We start from the raw sequence: 20,584 nt of genomic DNA on the forward strand, positions 1-20,584 counted from the left end.
TGGTTGCTGGGGGAAGGGGGGTCGGGAGAGGGTGGTTGGGTTATGGACATTGGGGAGGGTATGTGCTATGATGAGTGCTGTGAAGTGTGTAAGCCTGGCGATTCACAGACCTGTACCCCTGGGGCAAATAATACATTATATGTTAATAAAAATAATTTTTAAAAAAAGAAGACTGTTGTGATAATTATATAACGAAATGCATATTAAAAGCTCAGCACACCTGTTACGCTGAAAAGAAAGAAAAAAAAAAGCTCAGCATAGTATCTGGCCCACAGCAACTGCTAAACTAATTACTAATTACCTGGTATTCTTAGTAAAGCAGTATTAATGAGTTGAATATCCTCTTTTATAGAGGAAATAGGACAAACAAAATAAAACATTGAATACATAGGCCAATATTCAGGAGGTAATTGAAAATCCTGGAAGAAATATTCAAGAATGGTCAAGACAGACTAAATGACCTGCAGTGACCTTCCATATGTGTGCTGAAGCCTACCTCTAGATCCCAAGAGGGACATAACCCTGAAAATCCCAATGGCAGCTTAAAAGCAACAATCTGAAGGTTGGATTCAGATTTCCAGAGTAACATGGCACAGCTGGTTACCTCTGATTACCAACTGGCTCCAAACATTAGGAGATGATATGTTAAAAAAAAATGAAGAAAAGGACATGGCCAGCCATAAATACAAGATAAAAATGACAGTGGACCAGAAACAGACACAAAGAGCAGCAAGTGCAGTAAAGCTACAGGCTAATGGGTCTGTAAGCAGCCGGCGCCAGCCTAGAATTCAGCTCTGGAGGGATTAAAGATTCGAGGTGACGGTGCTGTGTGACAGAGTGCAGGCATCCAGGCTCACTTTCTGACGCCAGGAGCATCAAGGGAGTTCCACACTCATGGGGGTGAGGGGTGCGGCAGGGAAAAAATGACTCTGCTGCTGACTTGGCCTATGGTTTTATCGGGAGCTACGGGCCAGGGGCCCAGCGACAGGACCAGCCTCATTTGCAGTAACCAACGCTGCGAGCTGCTGGCCCTGTACCAGGTCTGCCCACCTGATAACCGCTCAGGGCAGCAACATGAAAGCCCTAGGCATAAGACCCAGAAAGGGTCTTAGATGTAATGCTGGATAAAGTAAGAGAAATCTAGAACGCTTTCCCATTCCAAAGAAATTCCAAAACATGCGAAACTTTAACCCTAAGAAAGACAATCAACAATTCAAATAGAAATTCACTTTTCGGGGGGGGGGGGGCGCCTGGGTGGCTCAGTTGTTAAGTGTCTGCCTTCAGCTCAGGTCATGATCCCAGTGTCCTGGGATAGAGCCCCGCATCGGGCTCCCTGCTTGGTGGGAAGCCTGCTTCTCCCTCTCCCACTCCCCGCTTGTGTTCTCTCTCTCACTGTGTCTCTCTCTGTCAAATAAATAAAATCTTTAAAAATAAAAAAAAAGAAAGACAGAAATTCACTTGGGATGAAATTTATTCTATCCATAGTCCAAGAAATTTTTAGAGTAAGTGATTTTGAAAACTACAGTGAAACCAAAACAGGTAAAATATAACATCAGGTAGATATAAAAAAGAATTCGAAATCTTAGAATAGAAAAAACGTTGACACTGAAAATACACTAGAGGATACGCCACAGAAGTGACACAGCTGAAGAGTAACAGAAGTTTGTGACTGTTCAGTATCTGACGACACTAAAGACTTCACCCCGAATGCAGCAGGAAACGGGAACTACGGGGCAATTCAGGTGAAATGACCTGTGCTGAGAGAATAACGACTTTGATACACGAGCTTCGGAAGACGAGAAAGTACTGAATGGCTGAGAAATATATCACTGATGATAATAAGACTAAGAATTTTCCAGAACTGAAGGCGTGACTTCTCCGATCAAGAGTACACACGGAGACAGAATACAGTGAAGCGGCAGCTGTTGCGGACAAAGAGACGATCTTAAAAGCTTCCAGAGGAAGAGCCGGATGACCTACAAGGGAAACAGACCCCTGACGAACAGAACCGGAGTCCAGAACACAAGCAGAGTGCGCAGGAGGACGAACAACGCGGAACCCGCCCGCAGCCAGAGAGAAGTAAGCAGTGGGCACAGCGAAGTCACATGCCACCCACGGGCCCCTCGTAAAGTCAAGGGAGCAGCACAGCAAATACAAGTGAAATCAGAGAGAAGGTGTGAAACAAGAAAAAACGGAAGCCCAAGAACTGACAAAATCTGAAAATAAATTTAAACGATTATGACCAAAAAAATGCCTAAAAAGTAATATATTCAGTCATACATAAAGTGCCGTACATACAAGGTTACCACTGAAGCCCCGCTTTGCGACAGGAACAACACGAACGTGGGCCCGCGGGGCACTGCTTCCGCAGACTGCAGTAGCTGGTTTATTGCAATACGATGCAGTTTTAAAAAAGGAGAAAGCTCTTTATGACAGATATGAAAGGGCTGCCAAGACAGTTAACTGAAGAGAGGAAGCTGAAGAATGAGTGTGACTAACATGCTAACATTTGTACTAAAAAGGAAGAATATATTTGAATTCCCAAGCAACATTATTTGTCTTTGGGATGGAAGAGGAGTGTTGGGGCAGGGGTGACCTGCAATTTCTCAAAGGCTATCCTTCCTCACATTTTGGTTTTTACATAGGAATGTTTTCCTACACAAAAGGGGAAGGGTATGAAATTAAAATTCTAACGTATAATGACAAGATGCGGTGCATGTTCAGTTCAATGTTAGTGTGTTAAGCTCCCTGTTGTCAGGAGAATGGAAATACCAAACAATGACACACTTCATTTAAAAAATTCAAAAAGTGAATACATTTCTTATAATTTAAGGGTGAATCACAAGCATAAGGGAACGAATGGAGCGCTCAGCTGTGAATGCTGACAGTTCAAGGTATATACCACTTTGGAAAATTCTTTTTTTTAAAAGATTTTATTTATTTACTCGAGAGAGCAAGTGAGAGAGCACAAGCTGGGGGGAGGGGCCGAGGGAGAAGCAGGCTCCCTGCTGAGCAGGAAGCCCAACAGAGGTTCAATCCCAGGACCTGCAGACCATGACCTGAGACCAAGGCAGATGCTTAACTGACTGAGCCACCCCGGTGTCCCTGGAAAATTCTTTAGAATTATCTACTAAAGCTTTAGAATGAGGGGCGCCTGGGTGGCTCAGTGGGTTAAGCCTCTGCCTTCCAGTCATGATCTCAGGGTCCTGGAATTGAGCCCCACATCGGGCTCTCTGCTCAGCGGGGAGCCTGCTTCCCCCTCTCTCTGCCTGCCTCTCCGTCTACCTGTGACCTCTCTCCGTGTCAAATAAATAAATAAAGACTTAAAAAAAAAAAAAAGGCTTTAGAATGAAAAAAAATTGCTCATTCTTAGGAAAAGACTGCTTGGTCTGTACCCATGGTGTCAAGTAGCCCAGATGTGGTTTGTTCAATCATTTCAACAATTCACTTCGGAGAACATATGTCTGCAAGTCAATCAATCAATCTCAAAACGCCTAGAGAAGATCAGCAATCTCTTCTGTTCAGGACTTTACCCAGACAGCATACGTCTTCAGCTCTTTGAGTTTCAGATACTGAGTGATAGTGTCATCATTTTTAAACAAGTGGAACACAGGTGTTACTAAGTAATTCCACTCCTGGATACAGATCCTAAAGAAACGAGTGTTCACTCCTCTAAAAGCTAAATACATGTTCAGAGCAGATTTACTCACAGTAACTCCAAAGTAGAAACAACCCAAATGCCATCAAGTGCCTAATAAATAAATAGTAGGACTGCGGTAGGCAGAATTCAAAGATGGCCCCATGATCTCTGTCCTCCAGTATTTCTCTTTTGACTGTTTGTTTCCATGGCAAAAGGTATAATTAAGATCTAATTGTCAGAGTAGGCAGTCAGTGAGGCTCTAACAGGATGCCCGGAGGCCAGTAAGGAGGAGCTCAAGGCCAGCTGTGGGGAAGGTCAGAGGCCCATCCTGGCAGTACTCCAAAACAAAGCCAAAAGAAGCCAAATCTAACTAGCACAAAACCCTGCTTCCAAGAAATCCCCGCCCCAAGTAATGAATATTCCACCCCCTTACTGACAATTGTCAGTAAAAAAGACCCAAACCTCAGTAGGCAACAATGCACTGGCGCTCTCACATCTCTGAGAAGGTGTCATTACTGTGCTGTGTCTGTCCTTAAATTCTTTGTCACGAGACAAGACCCTTTGGCGATATCTTTGGGACCAGCTAAGTCAAAGCCTCAGGGCCTGGGGTCTCCCAAGTTCACCAGCAATATAATTAAGATTACTTATTAGTTAACTTTATGACAGCAAGACAGATCTCTGGGTGGGGCCAAACTACTTGCATCATTTCTTTAACAGTAGAGGATTCTTGGGCTGGTGGCAGAAGAGCGCATCAGATTCGAAGCATGAGGAGGATCTGAGGCACACCTTCTAGCTTGTCAATGCAAGAGGGAGCCTCAGGTAGAGGAATGCAGGCCGCCTCTAGAAGCCGAGGCATGAGGGGGACCTAAGTTCTACCAGGAACTTCAATCCTACAACCACAAGAAATTGAATTTTGACAACTTACGACTTTAAGATTCTTGTGTTTTTTAAACATACTGCATAGATTTGGTGCAGTTTATATTACACACTCAAAGTTTCCCTACTTGATTTCTCTTGATATCCTGGTTCCTGACTGTGTTCTAAGACAGATACCGTCGCCATTTATTCACTCATTTTACTCAACAGATGGTCCCTGAGCACCTGTGACATACCAGGCCACTTTGGGAGGCACTAGTGATACGACGGTGAAAAAGAGAGGACCCCTCTCTGTTTTGCTGGCACTTACATTCCAATAGAAAAGACAAACTAAAAGTAACATCAACAACAAAAGTGGTTAAGGAGCCAGGCAAATTAAATAAGGACTCGGTGACAGAAGTACTGTGAGGAAAACCCACCAGACCCTGAGGTATCAAATAAATGGAGGACCTGTGAAGAGAAAGTGGTGGGAAGTGACGTAACATCTAGGTGGAGGCCTTAAGAGCGAAAAGGAGTGACCCATGCAACCAGCAGAAGTGGGGACAGGAAGAGCACCCGACTCTGTTCAAAGGCCCTGAGGTAGAAGAGGTGTGGTCAAACAAATGAAAAGAGCCTGGAGTGGATCCAGACAAGTGAGAGAAGGTGGTAAAAAATGAGGCTGGCAAGACAAGCCTGATCATGCAGGGCCCAGGAGCCTGGATTTTAAGTGCAAAAGTCATGGAAGGCTTTTAAGAAGGGAAGTGAAAGGACTGGATTGATGTGTCAAGAAGTCCTGCTCCTGGACGGTGAATGAGCTGAGGGTGGAGGCAGCCGTGGAAGCAGAAAAGCCCAGAGTGGAAAGAAGAGCTGAAAGAAGGGGGTAGAGGATATTGCACTGGATCCGGAAAGACTGCCACATATGTATAACATTACTGCATTCAAGTTAATTTAACTTTGAAAGATACTAACAAAAGCAAAACAGCTTAATCTTTGTAAAAAAGTGCTTCAGTCTTCGCACAGATGTTTCTGGAGCTGTGCTATGAGCTGGGTATGCACAGGAGTTTGTAGCTCACGGAGGGGGCAGGAAAGAATTACAACCTGGTGAAACAGAAGTCATAATGTTGGAGGCGAGTTCGGTACACTCCTGAAGGAAGCGGGAGTGCTCATCCTGAATCCTATATTGTTTCTGTGCATTACCTGTCACCCACAAAAGAATTCACTTCACAGATGCTCAGTGCCTGCTGGGTGTCAGCCAGCAAACACATGATAAAGGTGACAGAACTGCAGAATTTGATAACGGGGCGTCCTGTTACTTAACTAAAATCAAGAAGGAAAAGCCTAGAAGAGCATTTTTCTTACTAGCTTCCCCGTATTAGCAACAAGAGAAATACCGAAAACCGTAAACCACCGTGTGTCGTAAAATAAACCCCAAAGCATAACCAAGTTACAGTGACAAGTAAGTGGAGGAACCACTTAACATCACGAGGAAACGGGCAAGTCCGGAAGCGGCAGTCCTCTACCAGGGGACGGGCCGGTCTTCCCCGCGACGAGGCAATGGACGGGGACGAGACGGGGCAGGAGGCCGATTCTAAGCTCACACGCAGCTACCCGCAGCGAATGGTCTGTAGCTGGGTCCTACTCGGTGCGAACCAGCCGCAGAGACTCACACGACGAGGGGAACAGGACTAGGCGTTGGGCGGCTCTCCGGGCGCTCCCACACGTGCGCTGACGGTACTGCCGGCACGATTCGCGGCCACAAGACGCCAATTTTGGAAGATACACACTCGGAACTACTTCAGAATGCCCATTCCTGAGGCTTGTTACTTCCTCTGAAATATCTGCAGAAAAGAACACTTCATAATGCGAACACCGGCTAAACAAAGCGGGTGGATATGGGGGTGCGGCTGCCCACGGGGCGCAGTCCAGCCGGGCGACCCCCGCCCCACACTCCCGCGCCGCCACGGAGCCCCGCCCGCGGGGGTCTCTCCCACTCCTCTCGGCTGCAGAAGGCGTCCGGGGGCCAGGCCAGCGCCCACGGCTCCTTCCGCCTAGTCCAAGGCGCGAACCCTCACTCTTCCCGGGGCCCGAAACTCACCTCCCATCCAGGGACGCCCCGGAGCCCCGGCCGGGAGCAGCAGCCCGGCAACCCAGCGGCCACGAAGGCCGGAAGTGCGTCAGCAGCCTGAGCCCCGTCGCCCTCCAAGAGCTTTCCTGTCCCCTCTAGGACGCCGAAGGGCTCTGCGTCTCGGTGGCCACCTCGCTCCGGCTCCCGCCGCGGAGGGCCAGTTCTTTGCGCTCAGGCGGCCTCAGAAACGCGGCGGTCCCTCCAGTTCCAGTGCTCGCCCCTGGTGTTGGCAGCACAACAAGAGACGGCGGTTGTGAGGCTGAGAATGCAGGGTTTTGCTGCGATTGTCATCTGGAGTCAAGGAGCCGAGGATGAGACGCGGACAGGTGCACAAGTAACTACATAAAGCTGACGTGTAGGTGAAATGAAACACGCGTTTGAGTCGATTACGGCACAGTCACCGCTGTGCACGTAGAACACAGGCACCCGTGTTAAGCCGAACGGGCGGCCGAGAAGGCGGGGGAGAACTGGCGGACCACCATGGGAGCATCAGCGGAGGGCCTGGGAGCTTTGAAGGAGGATGGGGGAGGAGCGCCCGGGAGCATGGGGGGAGGGGCGGGGACAGGGAGGGGCGGAGCACCGGAGCATCCGGGGAGTCCCACGGGGTGGGGGGCTCAATCTCATAACCCTGAGATCATGACCTGAGCTGAAATCAAGAGTCAGACGCTTAACAGACTGAACCTCCCAGGTGCCCCATCAAACACATTTTATATTTGTTGATATTTGGGTAAACCTTCAGCAAGTTTCTTCCAGGGGCGCCTGGATGGCTCAACTGCTTGAGCCTCTACTCCTGGTTTTGGCTTAGGTCATGATCTCATGGATCATGGCATCGAGGCCTGCATGGGGCTCCCTGCTCAGTGGGGAGTCTGCTGGAGATTCTCTCCCTCTGCCCCTCCCCCCACAAGCACTCCCTCTCTCTCTCTCAAATAAATAAATCTTTAAAAAAATAATAAGGGGCGCTTGGGTGGCTCAGTGGGTTAAGGCCTCTGCCTTTGGCTCAGGTCATGATCCCAGGGTCCTGGGATCGAGCCCCGCATCGGGCTCTCTGCTCAGCAGGGAGCCTGCTTCCTCCTCTCTCTCTCTGCCTGCCTCTCTGCCTGCTTGTGATCTCTGTCAAATAAATAAATAAAATCTTTAAAAAAAATAAAAATAAAAATAAAAAAATAATAAAATAAAAATGGGCATTAGACATGAATGGATATTTCTCCAAAGAAGACATGCCAATGGCTAACATACACCTAAAAAGATCCCCAACATCACTCATCATCAGAGAAATGCAAATCAAAACCACAATGAGATGTCATGTCATACCTGTCAGAATGGCGAAACTCAAAAACATAAGAAACAACAAATGTTGGCGAGATTGTGGAGAAAAGGAACCCTTGTGCTCTGCTGGTGGGAATGTAAACTGGCACAGTCACTGTGGAAAACAATATGGAGGCTCCTTGAAAAATTAAAAACAGAACTACCATATAATCTCATAACTCCACTACTGGGTATTTGTCCAAAGTAAATGAAAACAGTAATTCAAAAAGATATATTCACCCTTATGTTCATAGCAGCATTATTTACAACAGCAAATATATGGAAGCAGCTCATGTGTCCATTGATAGATGAGTGGTTAAAGAAGAATGGTATATTCATATATATAAATGGAACAGAGTATTGCTCAACCATAACAAAGACCATAACAAAGAATGAAATCTTGCCATTTGCAAGGATATGGATGGACCTAGAGGGTATAATGTTAAGTGAAAAAAAATCAGAAACACAAATACCATATGATTTCTTTTTAAGATCTTATTTATTTATTTGACAGAGAGAGACATAGAGAAAGAGGGAACACAAGCAGGGGGAGTGGGAGAGGGAGAAGCAGGCTTCCCACCAAGCAGGGAGCCCGATGTGGGGCTCGATCCCAGGACCCCAGGACCATGACCAGAGCTGAAGACAGACCCCTAACAACTGATCCACCCAGGCGCCCCTGACTTCACACTCATGTGTGGAATTTAAGAAACAAAACAAATGATCAAAGTAATAACAGAGACAAAAAAACCACATTCTTAAATATACAGTGGGTGGGAGGATGGGTGAAGCAGGTGAAGGGGATTAAGGAAACACTGTGATAATGTACAGAATTGTTGAGCCACACATTGTACATCTGAAACTAATATAACACTGTACAGCAGTGTTATATTAGCTTATAAACTAACATAACTAATATAACACTGTACGGCAATCACAATGGTATTAAACAAACAAGGAAAGAAGTAAAAACCATGGAGATCTAAAATGCACATGGAACATTCTCAAAGACAGACTTATGGTAAGTCATAAAACAAGCCTCAGCAAATTTCAAGTGATTAAAATCATACAGAGTACGTTCTCCAACCACACTGGGATGAAATTAGAAATCAATAATCAGAGGAAATTTGGGGAATTCACATATATTTGGAAATTGGGCAACACACTCCTAAGTCATCAATAAGTCAGAGATGAAACTTCAAGGGAAATTAGAAAATACTTTGAGATGACTGATAACAAAATGACAGTATACCAAAATGTATGGGACGTAGCTAAAGCCATGCTTAGCAGGAAACGGACAGCTGTAAGCACCTGTATCAAAAAAGAAAGATCTCAGATCAATAGCCTATCCTCTCAGCATAAGAAGCTAGATAAAGAACTAAACCCGAAGCAAGTAGAATATATAAGCATGTATGTACATACGTATATAGATACAGAATATATACAGAATATAGAGATATGTATCTATACATGGAATATAGAAGAATATGTATCATAAACTCAAAGCAAGGAGAACAGTGGGTACTCCTAAGAGGATTCGCATTTGCCTCTGTCAGGTAAGAGGTGAATAACTTTAAAACCGAATGCATGATTCAAGACTTTTTGGCCCATCTCGGTTTTGTGAATTTGGGAGGCAAATCCGTGCAAGAGCGACCTTGTAGTTACAATTCTCAGGCACTGTTTTGTTCTCTTCATAAGGAGGCAACTTCCTTTCCAGTCTGCGGCAGGTAGATGTGGGAAGGAGTCGGGTTACTTGGGGTCCATGGCTGCATCTGCCCCGTGGAAGCTGCGTTTATCAAAGGAGGGTCTCTGAGCAGATGCTTACCTTAGGCAGGCTTGCAGCTTTGTCTTATACTTTCAAGAGCGTCGGACTGGGGGCGGCTGGAGGCCTCAGTGGGTTAAGCCTCCGCCTTCGGCTCAAGTCACGTTCTCAGGGTTGTGGGATCGAACCCCCGCATTGGGCTCTCTGCTCAGCGGGGAGCCTGCTTCCTCCCTCTCTCTGCCTGCCTCCTCTCTGCCTGCTTGTGATTTCTCTGTCAAATAAATAAAATCTTAAAAAAAAAAAAAAAGACCATCAGACTGAAGATTAAATTGTTGTTTGGCAAAAGGTCTTAGGATGAAAAGCAGCCTAAGTACTTGCTCACCTCTCTGAACTTTCACTTCTACTTAGATTTTACATAGAGAATCTTACTATCTTAGGAGCTCTGCAACGCTTTTAAGAAGTTACTTCTAAATAATGCATGCCACATGGGTTGTCTTCATGAAGAGAGTGGGTCTGAATAATTAAGCTCATGTTTCAGAAATGGGAAAATACCCCTTCTTTTATTAACCAACCGAAATCTTTTTTGTTTTTGTCCTTGCCATTCCACTGAATTTCGTGATTTCCAAGTTCACCAACTCTAGTGATAAAGTGTCACCCTAGCCTCTTGGCAATGTTTCCCGTTTTTTAATACTCCTTCTTCCTTGAAACACACTCTTCTTTGGGGCACCAGTCTCCCTCTCACAGTTTTCTACCTGGTTGTTGACTGCATCGTTTCCATTGTGGATCCTATCTGTATCATTTCACTCTCTAAATGTGGGATGTTAGACTTCAGTCATTGATTCTTGCAGTGAATCTATTGGTTGGTGGTCAGCTCCTTCTGTCACAACTGAGGCACACATTCCGCCCGCTGCTTCAGTGAATGAGAAGCTCTGGATACACATCATTCGGGCACAATGACAACTCCATAGCTCAAGATCATGTCCCCAAACACGGCCCGTCACATTCAGCAGCCACTGACTTCTGAGGGATTTGTGCAACATTGACTCCTTGCTTTGAGGCAAGACACTCCGAAGGACAATTGCTCTGATTCCAGAGCTCTTTGTAGAATTTGTTGATGTCTCTTTTCAACCTCCCTCTCCACCCAACAGTGCTTCTCTACAGCACTCAATAAAAGTCTTGCACATACATCTCAGAATCTCTTACCTAGAGAACTGAACCTACATTTGTGTAGATTCTGTGCCTCAGTGGACTGCTCTGTAAAGTGGGGAGAATGAGGTCACCTAACCCACGGGCTTGTGAGTGACCCGCGAGTTACGGTGCATAAGGCCCCTAAGACAGTGACAGGCACGGAGTAAGAACGGCTTAAAGATTTGCCATGGTTATTACTGTGGTTATTTCTAATTATGACAGCGCATTCTCTCTCGTGAGTCGTCTTGGCGTTTCTGACGTTTCTTTAAACCTTATCTTCTGTCAGTTCTCTTTGTAATGGATGATGTCTCTATTTTAAGAGGGAGAAGTAAAATACAGAAGAATCTGTCCCTAAGCAAAGACCCAAACTGGTTTGTGTTGTGATGCTTACGATCCCCAAGGCGTTAACAGTTTGGGGATGCCTTTTCCTTGGGGCCACCTGGATTCAGCAGGAGCAAGAATGATTTTTAATAGTGAAGGTATAGGGCCTCATGTATTAGGAATGAGGGTCTGGCCCAGTGCTGGACATGTGCCAGTGTCTGAGCTCCAGGAGAGTCCTGAATCCTGGCCTGATGTACTTCAGTACAGGCCTTCTGTGTTTCTGTGTTGTTACTTAAGGGTGGGAAATTGAATTCATATTAACACTGCTAACTCCAATCCAAATTACAGGGTTCATACCAGATTGGTTTTTTTCTGGATTTGTCATTCTCTTCTCTGATAATGAGCAACTTTGCTCGCATTACCCTCCATACGTTTCCTTACTTGACCAACACTGCCTCTTTTTAACAAGTTTCTCAATCCAGTGCCTTCTCACTCTGTTCCCTTGGCTAAAGCCCCAAATAGGATAGGCGGTGACACGTGAATAGGGATGTGAAATAGGTGGTGGTAGTTCTCCTGCCATTCCTGCCTCCCCCACCCCCATGACACCCTCCTCACACTACATAGGCTCCAAAGTGGCCCCCAAAGTGGGCGCCCACCTCCCATGACCCCACCTAAATGCTTTTACACTGTTAATTCAGGAAGGAAAGTAGGAAGGTAGGACTTGGTTTTTAAATGTGGGAGGGGGGGGCGCCTGGGTGGCTCAGTGGGTTGGGCCTCTGTCTTCGGCTCGGGTCGTGATCCCGGGGTCCTGGGATCGAGTCCCACGTCGGGCTCTCTGCTCGGTGGGGAGCCTGCTTCCTCCTCTCTCTCTCTGCCTGCCTCTCTGCCTACTTGTGATCTCTGTCTGTGAAATAAATAAATAAAATCTTTAAAAAAAAAAAATAAATGTGGGAGGGGGTGGATTTCAAACATTTCAGATGAACCTTCAATAACCACTGTCTTTTGGCCATTTTCTTTCATTCTTCTATCCCCTCCCTCTCCTCTTTCTCTCCCCTTCCCTTCTCTCCCCAACTTTCATCTTTCTCTCATTCTCCTTTCTTTTAGTAAAGAAAACCCAGTGACAATCTTATCTGTTTACCAATTAATACAAATACTTCAGTGTGAATTTCTAACAAGGACCTTAATGTAATCTTAGTGTTATTAGACTCAACAAACTCAACAGTAATTCCTAAATATCACTGTGTTCAAGTTTTCCTAATTATTTGAAATGATTTTTTTAAGATTTATTTTTAAGTAATCTCTATACTCAAAGTGGGTCTCAAACCCATGACTCTGAGATCAAGAGTTGCATGTTCTACTGACTGAGCCAGCCAGGTGCCCCTGAAATAGGTCTTTTTTACAGATGTTTTTCCTTATAGGATCCGAAAATAACTTACCACTTGCATTCAGTTGACTTGTCTACTAAGTCTCTTATTTATTTATTTTAAATATTTTATTTATCTTAGAGAAAGTATGAGCTGGGGAGGCAAGGAGGAGCAAAGAAGAGGGACAAGCAGATTCTGGGCTGAGGGTGGAGCCCAACCCAGGGCTCGATTCCAGGACCCTGAGATTCCAGGGCCTGAGATCATGATCTGAGCCGAAGGCAGATGCTTAACCAACTGAGCCACGTAGGTGCTCCAACTCAGTTCCTTTTATCTATGACAGTTTTCCTTACCCCCTCCTCCTTTAAAAAAAAAAATTATTTATGGAACAATTTCAGTCTTCTGTCCTATAAAATGTCTCACACTCTTAGCTGATTGCTTATTTTAGTATCTTTAACTTACTAGTTTTCAAACTCAGCTACACATTGGAATCATCTAAAAAAATTTAAGTTATTAAATGCCCAGGTTCCCCCCACCCCCGCAGACTGATGTAATTGATCTTGGTTCACCCAAGGCAGGTATCAGGATATTTTTAAAGTTCTCTAATTATTCTAATATGTAGCAAATTTGAAAAACCTTCATTTAATTTGCTTCTGTATTTCACCTGTTTGCTGGTATTTGGATCTAGAGACTTGATGAGACTCAGATTCACTGACTTTGGCAAGATTTGTTGATGTTAACAGTGCCCCCAGAGCTCCCTAGCAATGTCCTTGAGCCCTGGGCACAAGGGAGATGAGGGACTGCTAACACTTTACTGGTTAATACCGCTTTCCCATGTGCAGGAATCTTCTGCAGAAGTACAGCTGCCCACTAGTGTGAGGCCCAAGTCCCTGCCTTGGCCCAGGATGTCTCGAGAATTGAAGGAAGGCACAGCCCTGGACGGCCAATCTGCAGAGAACCAGATTGGGCTTCTGGTCGTAAAGGTGGAAGAGGAAGAGGCCTCTGCCATGGTGGGGGAGGCCAACCCTGTGCAGTGTTCAGAAAACTCCCGCTGGTGCTTCCGGGGCTTCCGCTACCCCGAGGCCGAGGGGCCCCGCGAGGCGCTGAGCCGGCTGCGGGAGCTCTGCCGACGCTGGCTGCGGCCCGAGACGCACAGCAAGGAGCAGATCGTGGAGCTGCTGGTGCTGGAGCAGTTCCTGACCATCCTGCCCGAGGAGCTGCAGGCCCGGGTGCGGGAGCAGCAGCCGGAGAGCGGGGACGAGGTGGTGGTGCTCCTGGAGTATTTGCAGAGGCATCTGGAGGAGCCAGGGCCGCAGGTAGAGGCGAAGGGCTTAGTGTCTGAGACGAGCTCTGTCTCTTCCTGAAGTCTCAACATCGGAGTGAGGGGCGTTTCTGGAAGACCCAGAAGTTCTCAGTCTCTTCATATCATAAACCTCTTTGCCCCTTCGGAGTACTGGTATTTTTAAGAACATGAAGAATTAGAAAAGAACTCAATTGTATTGTAACACAGTTAACCAAGCGTGAAACAATTCAGTGATAAAATTATCTATGTGCTCTTTAAAATTAATGCATTAATGCTCTTTAAAATTAATTAATTAATAGTAAGACCAAGGGACAGGCCCAGTAACTGAAAGAGTTTCCAAGTTTTTTTAAGCATGAATGACTTTGACAATGTCTGCCTGGCTGTGATGTGGTATGAAAACATCTGTACTTTCTATTGGTGACTAAGTCCTATGGCTTAACACCACATTGGTTTGTTGCTTCCATTTAAAATGGAAGGAAATGCTGAATTTCTCTTAGAGGCTAGGAAGCATTAAAATGCTTTTTTCTGGACTACTTGAGTGGGAGTTCAAGAATCTCACGCTCAAAAACAGCCCTGCGTCTTCTATGAGCTTGTGTCCTCCATACGCCGACTTGTGGATGTTCCTTCAGAGGACACGTGGCAGAACCCTACAGGCACTGACCCGGTGCCCAGGGCTGTGGCCTGGGATCTGCTGCCTGCCAGCCTTGAGCAGTGAAGTCGTTTCAAGGGTCTTAGCTTCAGGCTCCTCATTCTCCAAAGAAGTGGTTAAGTCTGAGCTCCATGGGCGAAAGTAACTAGAAAACGGTTGTTTATAAATTTCTGAAAGGAAGCCTGCTTTTTGTGGGGACAAACCACGTACAGTGTTCTGAGTTAGGTGATTGTACATACTGTCACCTTATTGGTCCCAAAGCCCTGTAAGCAAGAAATGTTGCCCTCAACTTTTCAGATACAAAAAGACAGGAGTATTCTGGAAACTTAACACTAGCTCCCAAAGTCTTCATAAGAGCACAATGTATGTAACGAGGGAGCACGCGATAGTGGCTAAGAGCATGGGCTCTGGGGTCTCTCTGCCTGACCCCCCACACTAGCATCACCACTGATTAGCTGGGTGACCTTGGACAAGTTGCTTCAACTCTGGGCCTCCATTACCTCAGCACAAAAGCACAGATAATAGTAGTTCCTCGCTCATAGAGCTGTTGCTGCCTGCATTCAGTGAATCACGATTCATAAGGTTCTTAGAACTATTGCCTAGAAAACAGAAAGTACTAGCACAGAGAAAGCATACTAGAGGTTCTGATGAATCAGTAAGTGAAACTTCCAGGTCCTCGGTGGTGACCAGACGCAGCTGCTCTGTTGCAAGATGGCGGTGCTGACACCAGCTCAGAGGCCCTAGAGTACCGAGTTGCAGCCAAAGAAGGTCTGCTCAAGCGCGAATCTCTGGGATCCCAGGCCTCAGCAGACAGAGGTGAGTGTTGTCTCCTGGGCAGCTTGAATTCGACAGCCTTCATCCAGCTTCATTAAGGATCACCTGATAGGTCCACTGACCGCTACACTGGCCATCATTGACTGACTGTACTTTGAGACTAAAAGGGAAATTTTAAACAGTGGTGGAAAGCATTCCTAATCAAGCCCGGACATAATACAAAGATAGACAAGTGAAACTTGGTTTGGAAAGAATTGGTTCTCTGTTCATTTCACACGTAACCATGGAGGCCTCTAAGTGGTAGCCCATGGGTCTGGTGGGGACGGCAGCAGACAAGCAGAGTGATACAGCTTGAGACGGGGAGAAGTGCCAAGAAGAAAATGACAGAATCTGTCAAGCCAGTCGGAATACCGAACAGATTACAGGACTATTGCAAATGAGACTAGAAATGCTCTAAACCCTGGCTCTGTTACTAGAATAGCATGAATCCCCCCCAAGGATGAGGCTGTATGTCCGGAACGTGTGTGCAGGTTCCCAGGACACAGCCCCGAGACACGCCAGCCGCCACACCCAGTCTTTACTTCTCAACACAGGTTCTAGCTTAAATCCACTATTCTGTGCCCCTTTTAAAGTTTACCTCTTACAGGGCAACTTGAAGTTCTTGCTTTTGTCTCTTGACTCTGAGCAAGTTCTGTACAACTAGAGGCCTGTGCATTTCTAGTTCTGGCCTTCGCTGGTTAGGCCCCTAACAACCACAAATGGCAGTTTAACCAAAATCTTAATTTTACTCTCCCTCCCAAGCAAAATTCAGAGGATCTTCAGATGAAAAGCTTGTTTTATGTTTCTTAAACGCACTTTTCCTTCCAAGGATCCCAACCCTTCTGTGTACTTTTGTATACGGACAGCAGGACAGCACACCACGCCTCTCTAGGCCCTAGGGCTGGAGCTGGCAGGACCAGGCACAGGGGAAAGGAGCACATTGTGTATAAATTTTCTGGGGAATTTCCTGGCCCAGTTTTTGAGCTTGGAATCCACAGGCCAGGAAAGCTGGGTGCCAGGGTCCATCTCATCCAGAGCATCTTTCCTTCTTAGTCCTCCAGGTTCCTGGGCTTGCCCCTGGAGGGCGGCGCAGAGGACACGCAGTGGTGACTGCCAGGCTGCCCCCATAGCCCCAGGTAAGCTGGAGCCCCCTGCTGTGCATCCTTTGCCGGTCTCTCCCTCCTGCCCTACATCCTACACCCACCCAAGTCCTAGGTGGGATTTTAAGTTTCTCATGCATGCCAGTGTCACTTGTCATGGTCTAACCTTCTGGTGCCTGCAGAGGAGTCTTTTCCTATTTTATGACTCGCCTGGGTGCTGTCTGTGCTTCCACACCCTCCCTGCTCTGTCTCTCTGGTCAGCCCCTTCTTCAGTGGGATTTTCTTCAATAAGTACAATTCCGCAAATGCAAGCGGAAGCTTTTGTCATGATGGTGCTTTTGTTCTGAAGTGGGATTTTTTTTTTTTTAAGATTTTATTTGAGAGAGAGAGAGAGTGAGCACGAGAGCGGGGAGGGGCAGAGGCGGAAGCAGACTCCCCCCTGAGCAAGGAGCCTGACACAGGGCTCCATCCCAGACCCTGAGATCATGACCTGAGCCAAAGTTAGAGGCTTAATGGACTGAGCCACCCAGGTGCCCCAAGTTTTGTGTGTTTTGTTTTTTTTTTAAATGCCATGACTAGGGTATAAACACACAGTCTCTGGCTCTCATGGAACTTAAAAGTTGAGAGGAAGGTGAGGCATGTCCATTTTTCTCAACTAATAGTACAATCTGAGCAAGCTTTACTTAACGTGGATTTTACTTTCTCATCCAGTTCCTCATGTCCTCGAGATTCTGTAGTCGCACTTTCTTCCCTGACTGTCCTCACCTCAGACCTACATTCTTTGTATTTTATTCTTTTTAAGATTTTATTTATATTGGCAGAGACAGCGAGAGAGGGAACACAGCAGGGGGGTGGGAGAGGGAGAAGCAGACCCCCTGCTGAGCAGGAAGCCCAATGTGGGGCTCGATCCCAGGATCCTGGGATCATGTTCTGAGCTGGAGGCAGACGCTTGATGACTGAGCCACCCAGGCGCCCCTCATTTCATTATATTTTAATAATCATTCATGTCAATGAGCCCCCCTCACTACCTTGCTGAAAATCACACCAGAAATCTCGTGAGATGTTTCCGTTGGTTCCAGGCCTTTCACTGGCTTGGCCGTTATTTTGTCTAGACACTGACGAACACACCCTCATGGGTTCTCTCGTTCTTTACTTCCGTGCTGTTCTGCTGACCGGTGAGGCGGGTATTAGTGGCTGCGCTGGCGTGGTCGGCACAGCCGTTGGAGGGGACACTGAGTCTCCTGTGCCCAGCTGTGGGCAGGACTTTGGGGCAGAGGAACTAGGTGGTACCGTGTGCTGTTTCAGGGCTTGCTGAAGACGGAAGCCGTGGCCCTGGCTTCCTCCCTTGCGTGGACACAGCTGGATTCATCTTGGAGGAGCTTCCACGGAGAGGAAAGGCAGGAGAACTGTGGCGGCCTGACTCCCCTGGGTAAGACATGGGTGCTGGTCTCTGCTAGGGTCTCGTGGCTCCCCTTGTCGGTCAGAAGCTGCTGGGCTGCGAGAAGCTGTCTGAGCTGTTTGCATCCAGAGCCACCGATTCTGAACCCGCTCCTAACCGCAGCGCGACCAGCTCCTTAACCCCCGTGACGCCGCCTCCTTCCTGTTCTGCCAGCATTCTGGGCAGGGGACGTGGGATGCAGCAGACGCAATCCCCAGCCTCGCTCGCAGCAGGTGCGCAGTCAGTGTTGATCCCCCGCCCACTGCCAGCCTCGACAGGAGACTGAGTCCTCCTCAGGAGATGGGCCACGGGACCGTAGAGTGTGAGAGCAAGAAATGACCCGGAAGGGACGGCAGAGGTGACCTAGAGATCAGGACACAGGGCAACAGCCGGACTCGTCAGAGCTCACGGCTCTGTGGTGTGCAGTGGCAGTGCCAGCTCAGCTCTGTCAGCAGCGAAGCTGGTCCCTGTCTGGGGTCAGAGTGACCGCTCGTATCCCTGACTGCGGATCAGTTTCTTGGTTCCCGCTTGCCCCGTTTCTTACAGAACGTGTCATTAAGTCCTTACGTTTGCCTGCTTCCTGCTGCCTTCCGCCCAGTTCTCCGAGCATCCAGCATCCTGTTTCAGCTCGGTAAAGCTGGGCTTGACCTACCACTTCCCATCATCTTGTGGCAGAAGTCACAGAGTCTGGCTGAGATGGATTCTCTTCTACATCCTAGAAGGTGGCTGAGGAACAGCTTGTTTGATAGGAGGCTACGGGAGAGTTGTCTGGAAGGGGTAAGACCCGAAATATTTATTCTCACCTACTGGACTGAAATGGGCTTCCAGACTGGCTAAGCACCTCCGGCCAGCACCTCATGACGTCTCCTGCGCAGACGGCTCTGCCTGTAAGGAATCCTCCATCAGCTGGTCAGATCCGTGACATCTCACACTCCCTGCTGTGGCTTGAACAGGTGCTAGTAAACACTCATTAACTATAACCGTGAGATGACCTATAGCTCTGGGTATGGTATCCTCCAGATTTCCGAGGCACTTCTCACCACAGCCATTTGAGCTTGTGTCTGATTCCGAGTTAATCCAGTACATTTCTGCAGACCACATAGGACTGGCAGGTTGAGGTTACTGTGACAGAAAGAATCCAAACTTCCTGACCAGACTGGGCTTTCCAGGGTGAAAGCCTCAGGTTCTTCGTCATGAAATCACTGTGAATGTATGCCAGCAGGGAATGCCATTCTTCCACACCGCTGCTCTTTGCAGAGACAACATCCCTATGCGCCGTGTAAAAATTAATCCGATCAAAATAAAATGATAAATCTGGTACCACTTAGCATCTTGTTCTCAGGTTCTAGTCCTCTTGGGCCTAACCACGTGTTCTCAAAGCCCCAGACGCTATCCTGCCCACGACTCACTCCACCAGGAAGTAGAGTAGACTGTCAGTCACGACTTACGCAAGTTCCAACTTCCTTCAGGTCGGTAAACTTATACCAAATATTAAAGCAAGTATCACTTTTGGTTTCAAAACTCCATTACTAGTGTGCAACCATCTTGGTCATCTTTTTTTTTTTAAGGTTTTATCTTACTTTATTTTAAAGATTTTGCTTATTTGAGAAAGAAAAAGTGAGAGAGAGAGCACATAAGCTGGTGGGGAGAGGCAGAGGGAGAGGGAGAAGCAGACTCCCCTCGAGCAGGGAGCACGACGTGGGCTTGACCCCAGGACCCAGAGATCATGACCTGAGCCAAACCGACTGAGCCACCCAGCTGCCCCCATCTTTGTCCTCTTGCATGTTAATTTCCAAGTCACCAGTGTGGTACCATCTCTTCAACTGTTCATGATGACAGTTTTAGCCATTAAGTTAATTCCACAGACTATCTACTTTTCTTTCCTTTTTTTTTTTTTTTAAGGATTTATTTATTTGAGAAAGAGAACATGAGCAGGAGGGGCAGAGGGAGAGGGAGACTCTCAAGCAGACTCTGCTGAGTGTGGCGCCCAACGTGGGGCTCAATCCAGGACCCTGAGATCATGACCTAGGCTGAAGCTAAGAGTCAGACACTTACCCAACTGAGCCACCTAGGTGCCGTGCTATTTACTTTCCTTAAGCACACTTTGTAGACCATCCTTTTTTTCCCCTCATGATAGTCAAAATTTCAGTTTTGTGAGAAAATTTTCAGTCACCATTACAGAACAGGGACCGTTGAACAACACTAGTTTGAACTGCACAGGCCCACCTATATGTAGATTTTTTCAACAAATGCAGTACTAAAAGTATATCTTCTCTTATTATTAATAACTTTTTTTCTAGTTTACTTTAAGTATTTAGTGTATATGCATATAATAAAAAATACATGTTAACTTTACTGGTAAGGTTCCTGGTCAACAGTAGGCTATTAGTAATTAAGTTTAAGGGGAGTCAAAAATTATATGTAGATTTTCAACTGGGTGGGGGGCTGCTGCCCCTAACCCCGTGTTGTTCAAGGGTCAATTGTAGTATTATGTATATTTCAAATGGAGTTGCTTCTACAAGAGCATTCCAGGATGACTGCCTTCCTGCAAACTTACTGGAGAAATACACTTTTGTGTTTGCATCTGCCCACACTTCTCACTTGGTTTCTGGCACCAACAGCTACTTCCCCATTTATTATTAGCAGTCCAAGACTCTGGAATTCAAATATAGCAAGGTTCTCTGGTCACCTTGCCCAGTTAATGGTTTTGTCATTGTGACAGATTGT

At 46.7% G+C, this 20,584-nt stretch overlaps 2 protein-coding genes across 4 annotated transcripts in view; one reads left to right on the plus strand and one right to left on the minus strand.

Annotated features, from left to right (window-relative positions):
- The window catches only part of ZSCAN31 (zinc finger and SCAN domain containing 31), a 50,217-nt gene that overhangs the window by 29,165 nt on the left and 468 nt on the right, over positions 1–20,584 (minus strand). Inside the window, exon 1 of one of the 3 annotated variants that reach the window (XR_004381456.1) lies at positions 6,163–6,261. The exons of 1 other annotated variant lie outside the window; for it this stretch is intronic. The gene's annotated coding sequence lies outside the window, so the exon portion shown is untranslated. Of the gene's footprint in view, positions 1–6,162; positions 6,262–6,590; positions 6,777–20,584 lie in introns of those variants that run through there. One more of the 3 variants, XM_032847818.1, reaches the window with a different exon arrangement.
- Positions 13,399–17,937, plus strand: LOC116861272 (zinc finger protein with KRAB and SCAN domains 3-like). The gene is made up of 3 exons (XM_032847825.1): positions 13,399–13,870; positions 15,179–15,322; positions 17,725–17,937. The coding sequence occupies exons 1-2, from the start codon at positions 13,460–13,462 to the stop codon at positions 15,248–15,250; spliced, it is 483 nt and encodes a 160-aa protein (XP_032703716.1). The 5' UTR covers positions 13,399–13,459; the 3' UTR covers positions 15,251–15,322; positions 17,725–17,937.

This window comes from Lontra canadensis, unplaced genomic scaffold (assembly GCF_010015895.1).
Source record: "Lontra canadensis isolate GAN:19392208 unplaced genomic scaffold, GSC_riverotter_1.0 scaffold194, whole genome shotgun sequence".
Taxonomy (NCBI): domain Eukaryota; kingdom Metazoa; phylum Chordata; class Mammalia; order Carnivora; family Mustelidae; genus Lontra; species Lontra canadensis.

Bases quoted from the DNA above. Each gene is read 5' to 3' on its own strand.
- LOC116861272 (XM_032847825.1), top strand. From the start codon at position 13,460: ATGTCTCGAGAATTGAAGGAAGGCACAGCCCTGGACGGCCAATCTGCA. The intron at 13,871-15,178 runs GTAGAGGCGAAG...TGAAACTTCCAG, and splicing joins TGGAGGAGCCAGGGCCGCAG to GTCCTCGGTGGTGACCAGAC.